This window comes from Perognathus longimembris, chromosome 13 (genome assembly GCF_023159225.1).
Source record: "Perognathus longimembris pacificus isolate PPM17 chromosome 13, ASM2315922v1, whole genome shotgun sequence".
Lineage (NCBI taxonomy): Eukaryota > Metazoa > Chordata > Mammalia > Rodentia > Heteromyidae > Perognathus > Perognathus longimembris.
The window spans coordinates 52,609,699-52,623,058 of record NC_063173.1 but is presented as its reverse complement, the minus strand read 5'-3'; the positions used below and the strand labels follow the sequence as shown (position 1 = coordinate 52,623,058).

The 13,360-nt window shown below is 42.8% G+C and overlaps 1 protein-coding gene across 11 annotated transcripts in view; it reads right to left on the bottom strand.

Annotated features, from left to right (window-relative positions):
* Ctnnd1 (catenin delta 1) overlaps window positions 1-13,360 on the bottom strand; it is a 54,733-nt gene that overhangs the window by 22,228 nt on the left and 19,145 nt on the right. For 6 of the 11 annotated variants that reach the window (XM_048359979.1, XM_048359971.1, XM_048359973.1 and 3 more), the window contains 3 exons: window positions 4,728-4,848; window positions 3,231-3,520; window positions 446-517 (listed from right to left, as the gene is read on the bottom strand). The exons of 1 other annotated variant lie outside the window; for it this stretch is intronic. In XM_048359979.1, the coding sequence (XP_048215936.1) occupies window positions 446-517; window positions 3,231-3,425 (267 nt within the window). In that variant the 5' untranslated portion in view covers window positions 3,426-3,520; window positions 4,728-4,848. The remainder of the gene's footprint in view (window positions 1-445; window positions 518-3,230; window positions 3,521-4,727; window positions 4,849-13,360) is intronic. 4 more of the 11 variants (XM_048359974.1, XM_048359975.1, XM_048359981.1 and 1 more) reach the window with 2 other exon arrangements.

The following is a 13,360-nucleotide window of genomic DNA, read 5'->3' as shown; positions in this document are numbered from 1 at the left end:
AAAAAGACCAATGGTCATTAAAATGTATTTCAATATAAAAGATACATATGCCAGTTCTGGTGGCTCACATCTATAATCCTAACTACTCAGGAGGCTGAGATCTAAGAACTTCTATTCGGAAACCAGCTTGGAGAGACAAATTTGAGAGACTGTATCTCCAATTAAAATGTTAAAAAAAATCAGGAAATAGAGGAACAGCTCAAGTGGTAGAGCATCATCCCAGGTCAAAAAAAAAAAACAACAAGAAACAACAAAAAGCTGAATGAAGGCACAAGGCCCTGAGTTCAAGCTTCAGTACCTGCATATGTGCACGTATGCATGCATGAGTGCACACACACACACACACACACACACACACACACACATACACAGGCCATATTTTGGAGCACTACCTTTTTTCTTTTCCATGAATGAAGCAACCCAGGCCTTGAGCCAAAAGAATTACCTGGGGTCCGTTGAGTTTCAAATCTGAAAATTTCTGTCTCTCAAGGTCAGCATCGCCCACAAACCGGCCGTTCTGAAACACAGCCCACAAGAAGACAATTCATTTTGTGGCCTTCCTCTGCTCTATCAAACATAAATGTTTTTTTTTTTAAATGAGATATTGGGGCCTGAAGCCTTAGTGTCAGTACTTATAAAAGAACCACACTGCCCCTTAGTCTTAGCACTTCACTCAATTTTGAAATCAAGCCTGGGATTCTATGAGGCTGGGTGCCTGGGATAGAAGAACCTAAGACTCATGAACACAGGGATTATTCTTGGTTTCGTAGTTTTGCTTAAGGAAATATCCTTGGTGCCTTGAGCTGTGCCTGGCACATAACAGGCATTCAAATTTTACTTTCTGAATAAATAGCAGAGATTCAGCTAAGTTTCTTTTGGGAAAGCCCTAATAATATAAGGAAAGTTGGAAAGACTTAAGTTGGGGGAATTGGGAGTATCCAAAAATCTTCTTTACTGTTCCATGAATCTTGATGCTCTGCTACCAATGGGAAACACCCATTCCAAGCAGTTTTATTTTTTAAAATCCAGAGAGAAGTCTTCCTCTCCAAGTCTGAAGAAAACAGACATAGCAATTCCCCTCAAGAAAAGTCTCAGCATCTTTATCATCAAATCAAAGCCACAGAACATATTTCAAAATGTCATTTTTAGGTCCTTCTGTCTTAAGCAGCAGGAAATAACCTAATGACATACTATATAAAAATAAGTTTCTCTGTTCCTCTTTAAACAGAGTGCAGTGAGATCCAACCACCCCGCGAGAGTCTTCCCTTTCCCACTCCTTTATATACAGAGCAAATGCTAGAAGGACAAGAAGCGAAACATTAATTTCAGGAAGAAGGAAGGGTGTGGTTTCATTGCTTAGCAGAAGTTTAAAATAAGAGACTGAGAGAAATCAATAACTAAAACCTGGAATTCCCCACCACTTCTATCCCATCCCTCAATCTCTACTCTAGCTCCTATAAAACATTATTTTTTTAAAAAAAAAAGCTTTGCATGGTGGTACATGCCTGAAACCCCAGAACTTGGGAGAGGCTTCAAACAAGAGATCATGAGTTCCAGGTCAGTCTAGACCACAGATTGAGATAGACTCGAATTAATTAATTTGCAGGAATCATACGAAGGTACAGCCTCTTTCAAATTCCTGAATATCCCAGGTTAGAATTCTGTCTTCTCAGTCAACTACAAAATTTCTCAGAATGAGGGATCATCATTATCGTAAAATTTAAATAATAAAAATTTAAAGGTCTATGAATGTAACATTAGTGACAGAACACTTACCTAACATGCATAGGCCCTAAGTCCCATTCCCAACTATTACTATTTTTTTAAGAATTAAATAGAGGGCTGGGAATATGGCCTAGTGGCAAGAGCGCTTGCCTCCTACACATGAAGCTCTCGGTTCGATTCCCCAGCACCACATATATGGAAAACGGCCAGCAGGGGCACTGTGGCTCAGGTGGCAGAGTGCTAGCCTTGAGCAAAAAGAAGCCAGGGACAGTGCTCAGGCCCTGAGTCCAAAGCCCAGGACTGGCCAAAAAAAAAAGAATTAAATAGAAAGTTGGGTGTCAGTGGCTCACGCCTATAATCCTAGCTACTTCAAAGGTCATAGTTCAAAGACAGAACTGGCAGGAAAGCCCCGCTAACTACCAAAAAAAGGCATAAGTGTAGCTATGGCTCAAGTGGTAGAGTGCTAGCCTTAAAGGGGGGGAGGGGAGCCCAAAGACAGCACCCAGGCCCTGAATTCAAGCCCCAGGACTGGCACAAAAAATAGATAGGCTGGTAGGTACATACATAGGTACATAGATACACAGAAAGAAAGAACTGAAACCTGGGACTAGAATATGCAATGCCCCAAATTCAAATCCCCCTAGAAAAAATATACTAATTAATTTATTAGGTAATTAAGTAATCAAGAAAAGGGTAGAGGCACTGTTCTGGTTCCCATTCAGAAAGATCTCTTAAAATGCAGCCTATCAAGCAATGCCTAACACACGTGCAGATGCATACACACACACAGATGTACATGTTGATTTTTTAAAAACGCACACACAGATTACATCACAGCAGTCAGACTCAATAAAACACAGGAAACTGCGGATACTTCTCCTTTCTAACACCAACACTCCTAAGTCACTTCTCAGAGTGGGCCAAACCATAGACCACTGGCTCCTGTGGTTATTTGGGTTAAACAGCAGCATAATGCACCCTCCCCGATTCTAACCAACAGAATTAACAATGACCCCCTCCCTCCACGACATGACTTATGCAGCCAACAAAAAGAGCACACAAGGACAGTAAGAAACAGGAATACACAATTTATGGACACTGTAATGCCTTTTGGGAACAGACTGTTGCCAGAGGGAGACTGAACCAGAGCTAGGAGCACAAAACGCCCAACTTCCCCAACCACTAAGTAGACATCTACTAAGCTCTTGATACCAAAAAAAAGCATAATTCGGAGAAAACAGAAGTAACTTGAGTACAGTTCCAAACGACACTATCTACCCATTACTAGACTGCATCCCAATCCAAAAAGCCCACTCTATCCAAACAGGAGGTCAAATGAGCGCCTCTCAAGTCTGCCCAACTGAGCACAGCCGCAACCATCCCAATGCCTCATCAGTAGGCGTCATCCCTGCCATCAGCAAGAGGGGAGTAGCTGCCCAAGGATCAGAGCCTCTCTGTGACCATGCCAAAGTCCTACCTGCAGGTCTGATGGAGAGAGGGGTTACCTGATGCCGGCGGGTGAGGGTGCCGTTGGCCATGAGTGGGTTGGCATCTTGTGGTGGGACCCGGACGCGTTCCAGCTGCGCCGAGACGTGGCGCCGTTCCTCCTCCAGCGCCCGGGTCAGCTTCTCAAACTGGGCCTCTTGTTCCTTCACAGAGGCCAAGATGCTGGCGGTCGACTCCACCTCTGAGTCGTCCATGAAGGTAAGGGGCAGAGCCGCCGCAGGGCAGGGTAAAAAGGAAGGTGGATCACAGAGGGAGGAGGAAGGAGGGAGAAGGTCCCCCTCACTTCACACTATCGGGAGGGTGAGAGAGAGGGGGGAGAGAAAAGATCACAGGTCAGAGAAGACAGATGAATTATTAATCCCAGAGCCAAAGACGCCCTCTTGTGGTTTCACTGCGGTGCAGAAAGCAAGCCACCACCAAGCTAGGAGCCCACCACCAGTGTCTGCTCAAGCAGGGACCTCCTATGCCCACCCCCCTCCGCTCCCCTCCAAATCCAGGGGAAGGAAAGGGATGGGACCACTGGCTCCAAATCCCTACCTCGTTGGTAGGACAGGGACAGTGGGACTGTACTCATGATGTGAGATTAAAGTTAGTTTCTCTTTTCCTGGAAAATTTTTGCTGGCATCAATTGATTCAAAGTTGTAACTCCATGATACCAACAGGCACTGGCTCTCCTGCCAGCAATAAGCCACTCTGAGAGATAACGTTGTGGGCAATACAGGTGATTCTTAACCTCTCCCCAAATCTCAACATTGAAACTGCTGAAGTGGCAAAGTAAGACTAAATTCATGTTCAACTAAAATGCCAATTGAGAAAAATGGTAAAACTAATCATCTACCATCAAAGGTAGAAGATAAAATTAAGACTCCCACGTTTAATACATTTATAAAGAGGGGTCTTTCTACTTTGTAGAATAATATATACAATATAAGAGCAAAATGCATGTCTTGATTGAGACATGATAGTGATCACAAAATACTCTATGTGTACAAAGGGATATTTGCAGAGAGTTTTAGCTCTTGGGAACAGAGAACTCAAACTCTAAACATGCTCAAACTCTGAAACTAAAAAGTAGTTCAGTTCCCATCCTGTACACATCAATGGCTAGAACTTCCTATCTCTCTTATTACAATTCTGCAAAAAGCTCTAAATAGACTCCCCTTTTACATGTTCCAACTCAAAGTATCCATGTATCTAGACAGTTTATAGTATTTAAGATAAAATAAAATGCTTACACAGGAACAAAGAGCTCCTCCAGTCCTTATTTAAATAGCCCGTGGCTAATAAATACATAAGCATGATGATCTTACAATATTGGACTTCAGGGGCTTTCACTTTTATAAACTCTAGGAAACTTCATAATCAGTTCAAAATATATTCAGTTGAAAGGCAAGCTAGGAAATAAATCTCCCCTACTCCCCACCCTTTTATCGATCCCTGAAGAAAAAAAGGCACTTAAATTTTTTTATGCTTAATAAACATATTTCCATACACACCTGTTAAAAGAAGGGTCGTAATTGATTGGTTTAACACAGAGACCAGCCCAGTCTAGATTCAGAAAAATCATGGAAGAAGTATCCCAGCCACCACAGCAAGGAGGAAGCAGGAAGGAGAGAGCTGCAGAAATATTTGAAGGAAAAAATGGGAATGAGAGGAAAATAAAATATACCCAATGTATAAATATAGAGGAGGGAGGGGAAGTATTAGGAGTAAAAGGCAGATATGACTTGGAATTGCTTAATGTGACAAATGCTCTTTAAACTTCACTGTGTACAGATATTTGACCTTTGGGTATAGGCTTATGTACATATTTTTATTTTTTGTTGTTTTTTTGCCAGTCCTGGGCCTTGGACTCAGGGCCTGAGCACTGTCCCTGGCTTCTTTTTGCTCAAGGCTAGCACTCTGCCACTTGAGCCACAGCGCCACTTCTGGCCATTTTCTATATATGTGGTGCTGGGGAATTTAACCCAGGGCTTCATGTATACAAGGCAAGCACTCTTGCCAATGAAGTGCCAGACTTTGAAGTCAGGCCCCACTTTACCACGTGAATCCCACTTTACCATGTGAACCTGAGATAAGCAGGCCCTGTGAGCAGACCCAGGACAAGCTTATTAGGGCCCAGCCGGTTGAAAACTCTAACGACTGGAAATGCTTAACTCTAACTGCCCCTAGAATGCCTCGAGCCCTGAGCCAATCAGATTTGTACCCATAATCTTGCTAGCTTAAACACCTGGTTGCTGTAACTTTGTCTTTTGCCTTTATAAGTTCTGTATAAGGGCAGCTCGAGGCTGCCTCCTAACCTCCGCTGTGTCAGTGGGTAGGACAAGGCCCGGGGCCGGCCCCGCTTGAATAAAGTCTTGCCTTGCTATTGCATTTTGGAATGTCTGAGTCTCCGTGGTCTTCTTGGTGGTGGTCTTGCGACTTGGCACAACACCACTAGGCCATATTCCCAGCCCCATATTTTTATTTTTTATTCATTTATTTATTCTTGTTAGTACTGGGGCTCAGTTAGTACTCAAAATCTTGAGCTCTGCTAAGCCTTTCTGGTTCATGGCTAGTATACTACCACTTGAGCCACACCTCCAGTTCAGCTTTTTGCTTATTTATTAGAGAAGGAGTCTCACAAAATTTTCTACCCAGGCTTGCTTTGAATCTTGCTGTTCCAGGACTCAGCTTCTAAGGAAGCTATGATTGCAGGTATGGGCCAAGGGCACCAGGCTTGGATACAGGTGTTATTTTTTTTGCTTGCTTGCTAGTTTGTTTTTGCTAGTCCTAGGGCTTGAACTCAGGGCCTGGGCACTGTCCCTGAGCTGCTTTTGCTCAAGGCTAGCACTCTACCACATGAGCCACAGAGCCACTTCCGGCTTTTTCTGTGTATGTAGTACTGAGGAATGGAACCCCAGGCTTCAACTCGCGCTAGGCAAGCACTCTGCCACTAAGCCACATTCCCCTTGGATATAGTTTTAATAAAAACATGGTTCTACTATCATGCCTGAGTTTCTGTACTTGTAATTCCACAAAGAACTACAATGGATTAGGAGATGGATAAGAATCCCAAGTATCTCCTGTTTCCAAAAACCAAATTGGAAAGAAAAAAAAAAAATTTGCTGTCAGAATGCCCTTCCCCCTCCTTCCCACCCTTAAGGCAGAAACCTCAAAACCCAGTCCCAGCATGCCCACAAAGACATTGAGAAACCAGTGCAATAATCCTGGTAGGGAGGACATGTGAGGACTAGCCTAGGCTGAGCCTTTTGCTTAGCTTCTCTTTCCCACGCTCCCCAGAGCCCCACCAAACAGAAAAGCCTGCGCCTCTTTGCCATGGCATGTACACAGTACTTAGCAAGCAAGAATATCCAGAGGTACCCAATAAACTCCTGAATTGATTTGATTCCTAAATCCAATGCTACCCTCCCCGTCACCCCTCCTAACCAGCTCTAGGCTCCCACAATTGCTATCAACTCCTATTCTGAATTTCTTCCAACAGGTTGCTCAAAGATTTTTCTTTTGTAAGTATTCGTAGTCTTTTCAAAAATAAATCGTCTCCTTAGCCAGGCGGCACATACCCTTCATCCTAGTTATTCAGGAGGCTGAGACCTAAGGATCAAGAAAGATCAAGGGCAAGAAATTCCCTGAGACTCTTATCTCTGATTAACAACCAAAAAGTCACGGTAGTAGAGTGCTAGCCTTAGAGAGAGGGGAAAAAAACAAAAAAGCCAAGAAACCCTGAGACTGAGCCCAGGACCCGAGTTCAAACCCCAGGATCCAACTGCTCCTTTTTCATCTCATTCTTTCATTTTATAGTTAATTGTACATAGCTCTTATCCACTATGTAAAATGACATTCCACACTGAGAGAACACAAATTAAGAGATTCTTCCAGTTACTGGGTTAGAAAATGGCCTGCACTGCTTACCACGCTGGCCGCCTCCACCCTGTAATCTTCTTTGCTAATAAAAGCCCAAACTACCACCACCACTCTACGACCATAGGGCATACAAAAACAACACTCTCTGCTATAGAAATTGTCACCCTGCTAGAAAGATCCACTTTTTGCCCCCACAACTTTAATTCAACAACAAGGATTAGGAAGAAAGATAAGAAAAATACCCAGAAATTCTACATGAGAAAGCAGTACTTCCCCATCTTCAGGGCTTTACAGCTGACCACAAGGTTCTAATTTGGAGACGACAGCACAGTTAAGCAGAAAGGGAGGTCAGATTCCTAAGTCTAAACATCTGCAAATATTTTTCTGCCTGATATAGAGAAGAAACCCAGAGGCCTAGGACTGGTCCCAGTCCTGGCTCTTGCCACTAGCTAACAATGACATTGAGTTCCTGCCATGGTCTTACCTACCACAACAAATCATACCAGTTCAATCTAACTCAGAGTTGCTGTTAGGATAGGGTGAGATAATGTACATTATACAATTGTGAGGTATTAAGTTGTTTCAGGAGTTAGTGTCAATCTTCCAATTATATTACTTCATGGTAATGTCTCAGATCCAAACTATTTTGTGAAGCAGTAGATTAAATTAACTGGATCAAGAACATAACTGGGTTCTAAAGAGCAGATGAGCTGGTTTTCCTACTCCAGCTCTGTTTACTAAGAGGTTCCACCTAATGTTCCACCTAGATTCCACCTTCTGTCCCAGAAACACTGGGCTTCTCTAATGCATCACAAAGTCAGCATTGCACATCAGTTATACTAAGTTCTTGAGTCTCTATAATGGACCTTAATAGTTTATTACCACGGAAAAGGGGAACATGGAGGAAAAATATGAAATGCATTCTACTAGCCAGCTAGTCCTTAAAACTACAGTGAAGAACTGTGTTGCAAATGAGAAAATCGATCCAAGTGATAAAATTAACCAAGGTCCCACAGTTAATAGCAAATTTATATAATTTAAGCTCAGTTTTGCACATGCCATTCCAAAGGTGACATTCTTTTTCTAATCTATGTTATCCAAATAAGGTAAGATTATCAAGAGCTCCCCACCCCCGCCACCGCCACCGCCATCATAGGAGAGAAGGGAAAAAAAAGGTTTACTTACATTCTTGAAGCTAAACAATTATTAATGTCTACATATGTATAAATGAGGGGGAACAAAAAATGAGAGGGAAAAGAAACTATGAGTGGGAGAAGAGAATGAGGCTATCAGACAACATACAGTAGACAGCCTCATAACTCAAAAGACCTGATGAAGTTTCTTCTCCACACCATATACATCATAAAAAGATTACACTACAGACCAGAGAGCCAGCCATTAACTGACTTTGGCAGGTAGTCAGGAAAATCTTATAAGTCTGGTCCAACACCTTTCGGGTTTGCCACTTCATGTTTTCAAATAAATTACCCTTCCTTTCCCTAAAAAAATAAATAAATAAATAAATAAAATAAGGAACATCAGGAATTCCTGACATGAGAAGGGAGGCATATATCAAATGAACCTTGTGATTTCTCTTATTTCTCCTAAGACTGCATTTCTGCGAATAGCTAGTTTTACATTTAATAAGCTACAGAGCCTATATTACTGAATCCCCACCCACTCTAGAAATTTCTCTGTTCTAGCAACTGATAGCAATAAAAAATTATTCCCCCTGGGCACCAGTGGCTCACACCTGTAATCCTAGCTACTCAGGAGGCTAAGATCTGAGGATCATGGTTTGAAGCCAGCCTGGGCAGGAAAATCCATAAGATTTTTTTTTTCTTTTTTCAGTCTGTGGGGCTTTAACTCTGGGCCTGGGTGGTGTCCCTGAGCTCTTTGCTCAAGGCTAGCACCCTACCACTTGAGCCACAGCACCACTTCTAGTTTTATAGTGGTTAATTGGAGATAAGAGTCTCATGGACTTTCCTGCCCAGGCTAGCCTCAAACCAGATCCTCAGATCTCAGCCTCCTGAAGTAGCTAGGCAAGAGGCACCAGTGCCAGGCTCCATGATAATTATCTCCAATTAACCACCAAAAGAGCTGGAAGCCCTTTTGTAGCTCAAATGGTAGAGTAACCTGGAGACAAAGAAGCTCACAGACAGCTCTCAGGCCTCAGGTTCACACACACACACACACACACACACACACACACGCACGCATGCACGCACGCACACACACATTTTCTTTTGTCAGAATTCTAAACCAAAATTAAATCAAATGCCTGGAAGCCTGGAAGGATTAGACAATGCTAACCAAATAGCAGGACAATTAAACCAGCTACCACAGCAAGGTCCCTGGGATGGTTTGCTCCACTGTAAAATATAAAAATACAATTTGGAATTATGATTCTTAGAAGTTAAGACTATAAGTTTGGGTACCAGGCACCTGTACCTCATGCCTATATTCCTAGCTACTCAGGAAGCTGAGATCTGAATAACCTGGTTCAAAGTCCGCCTGGGTAGAAAATTCTTATCTCCAGTTAACTAGTGAAAATAAAAAGCTGAACTAGAGGCATGGTTCAAGTGGTAGAACACATGCCATGAGTGAGTGGAAAAAGTACAGTGAAAGCTTGAGGCCCTGAGTACAAGCCCTCACATGAGAGAAAAAAGACAGGCTGGGCCCCAGTGGCTCAAGCCTGTAATCCTAGCTACTCGGGAGGCGAAGATCTGAGGGTTGTGATTCAAAGCCAGACCTTTTTATCTCCAATTAAACACCAGAAAACCAGAATTGGAGCTGTGGCTCAAAGCTAGTGCTACCTAGCCTTGTACAAAACTGCTCAGTGCCCAGGCCCTGAGTTCAAACCCCACGATCGACACAAAGAAAGAGAGAGGGAGAGAGAATAAAGGTTTTCAAATTTATCTGAATTCAAATCCTAAATTTAATGAATATCTAACATTTAACAAGGTACCACATAATCAGGCTGGGGATGCAACATAGTGATGAGGACCTAATTCCATCCCCAGCACTACCAAAAGAAAAAAAACACTACTTTAATCTATCTAAACCTCAGCCTTATTTCTGTAACATGGAGAAGTGAGAATATGTAAGGTAGTTTATAAGGATTAGACAATTCACACAGAGTGGTTAAGAAAAGGTCATGAGCAGAAAGCGACAAATAATGTCACAGTAGTATTAATTACTACTTCTGAACACAGGCACCAGTGTTTTGATGTTGTGGTAGGATTCTGGGGTTAAACCACACACACCCCCTCTCCTATGTTCCCCTTAGTCTACAGGAATTCTTCACGCTCTTAATGAGGAAAACAAAAACGACACTCCAGACTGAGTCAAAAGACCAGGGGTCCAGACACTGGTTCTGCCATAAACTAGGAGACCTGAGAAAAATTCTAATTCAATTTCTGTTACTGCTCAGGGTTTCGTTTTAATATGTCCCCTAGGTCGATTCAGTTCTGAAAAGCATATGCAAAGCTATGATCAGAATTGGACAAGAGCCTCTTATGAAAGAGGGGGAGGGGAGCAAGCATTTGTCCTAAGATGGCAAATTCTAAAACTCACCTATCTTTGTGTTCTTGGGAAAGAAATCTCATCTTCAGCAGTCAGATTCAGATATAACTTACTCTGTTCCTATTGATGCATTATGAAATCAAAATCAATGTCACAAATTTATGCTCTCCTAAAAGCCATGAGAAGAAAACTCAACTCTCATATCTTCTAGGGATGTAAAAGACCTTTTCTTTAATACACTGAACACCAGGACTATATGGCATAAAATTCCAGCCAAAAAGGATTTGCCACCCAAAATTCAAACTTAACTATTCCTGTTCTGCATAAGCACAAACATAAAAAATTGCCATTTTGTTTCTAAATCAGAAGACTATTTTGTCAATAGCTTTTCCATAGCTTCTTATCAGGAAGTATACAGTACTGAGTCCAAAGTCTCAAGTACCTTCCCCACCCTTTTATTTGATGGGCCACCCTCTAAAGCTCGGTCAGAACAAATTTAGTTCTCACTTCACCAGGAAGACTCATTTCCGGGCTTATCCCAACTCCCAGAAGCTGATCTTCATGAAGATTTTTTAAAAGGCAGAGACAGGAGAATCAAGGTTCAGGGCCACAAGGCTCCACCTCAAAAACAAACTGGATATAGTAGTGCTCACTGGTAATCCCAGCTACTTGGAGCAAGGCCAAGGTAGGAGGATCTCAAAGCTAGTGCCCAGCAGTTAGTGACCTAGAGAGCCTATCTGAAAATCTAAAAGCAAAAGGATTGAGGGTATGGATCAAGTGGTAGAGTACTTGCCTAAGAAGCAAGAAGTCCTAAATTCAATTCCCAGAACGTCAAAGAAAGATTTTAAAGAGGGCAGACAATAGTATTGTGTCTGTATTCAGATCCACTCAGGAGGCTGAAACAAGACTCACTCGAGCCAGTTTGGAGCCAGCCTGGGCAAAACAGTGTGGTGAGGGAGAAACAAAAAGGAAAAAGAGAAACAAAAATATCTAAAGCTCTGCTTACTTCACAATCTCATGGCAAATTGAGTTCTACTCAGTCACAAAACCTAGATTGTGGAAATGGCCTTGTCTTAGCAGTTTCTGTGGATGTGCTTTGCGCTAGACTCAGCTTCCGTACTGAAAGCACTCAAAAGGCTGACCAAAGCTCTCTGGCTTTAACAAGGAAGAACTGGTTCTCACTGTATTCCTCATCAATCTCTCTGATGCATTAAAGGCAAATTACTTGCCTCTTGGGAAAGAGTGGTGAATTCTATCTGATTGGAGTGTCAGAGAAAAGAAGGAATTTCAAGTAAACATTCAAAAAATAAAAAATAATTTGGTTAAGTACCCCTTGTTAAAGAGGTGGAGGAAGTTGTCATTGTTAAAAGCTAGGCACAAGTTGGCACATGTCTGTCAGGACTCCTTAGGAGGCTAAGAAGATTGCTTGAGCCCAGCAGTTCAAGGCCAGGCTGGGCAACACAGCAGACCTTGTCTCTTTAAAAAATAATGAGAGGGGCGGCCTTGGAATGTAGCTTAGTGAGTGGTAGCCACATTGGCCAGCAAGCAAGAGGTCCTCAGTTCTGTCCCCAGCACTGCAACAACAAAAATTGCTGACCATAGTGATTCATACCTATCATCTCAGTAAGCAGGAAGCCCAGGCAATGAGAACACTTGACATCCAGGGGTTTGAGACCAATCTAGACAATACAAAGACATCATCTCAAAAAATAAAAAAATAAACCACTCTCTCATCATGGCCTAGTAGGTACAGAAACCATAGAAAACATCTTTCTTGGGGCTGAGAATATAGCCGAGTGGTAGAGTGCTTATGTAGCATGCATGAAGCCCTGGGTTCGATTCCTCAACACCACATATATAGAAAAAGCCAGAGGTGGTACTGTGGCTCAAGTGGTAGAGTGCTAGCTTTGAGCACAAAGAAGCCAGGGACAGTGCTCAGGCCCTGAGTTCAAGCCCCGGGACTGGCAAAAAAAAAAAAAAAAAAATCTTTCCCTTTCCTAGCTACCCAAACCACAACATACTAAAACGGCTAAAGCTGGGCTGGCTTGGAAGCAAAGGAAGGGTGTGGCACTCAGCTAGTGAGGGGGCCCAGGATTGAAAGGGTATGGAAAGAAACAAAACCTGCTTCTTTGTAGAGCTGCAACACACACACACACACACACACACACACACACACACACACACACACACACGACTGGTCTAACAAGTCCTTCTGATCTCTCGGGCCAGGCCACCTCCTTCTCCTCCCCCATTACCCACAAGCCTTCCCGAGGCTCTCCACTGGGACAGATAACACTGAATTTTCTCTCAATCCTGAAACAGACAGTTACTTACCTGGATTGGATCACTGGGCAACCATGCCCAAGGTGCCTCACCTAGCCTTATAAGGAGAAAGGACTTTGGAGAGAGGCAGATAAGAAAATAAAGATAAGAGGAGGGGCAAAAAAAAAAAAAAAACAGGGAGGTGCCAGACTAGAGGAAAGGGAGAGGCCAAATGCCCTTCTCCTTCCGGCCTAGGGGAGCGAGGGAGAGGGCGAGGTCAGGTACACAATGGGAAATGAGAAAAATGTAACTGAAATGAGCAAGTATTATTTAACTGTCTGGTCATAAAAGAGAAATCCTGGAATGAACTGTGATACCTTATATTCTTCCCTTCCCTAGGCCAGGGAAAAAAGATATTCATGAGACTATTAAGCTTAACCTTAGGTATAAGTAGAGGCCATCCACCTATGAGAGCTCA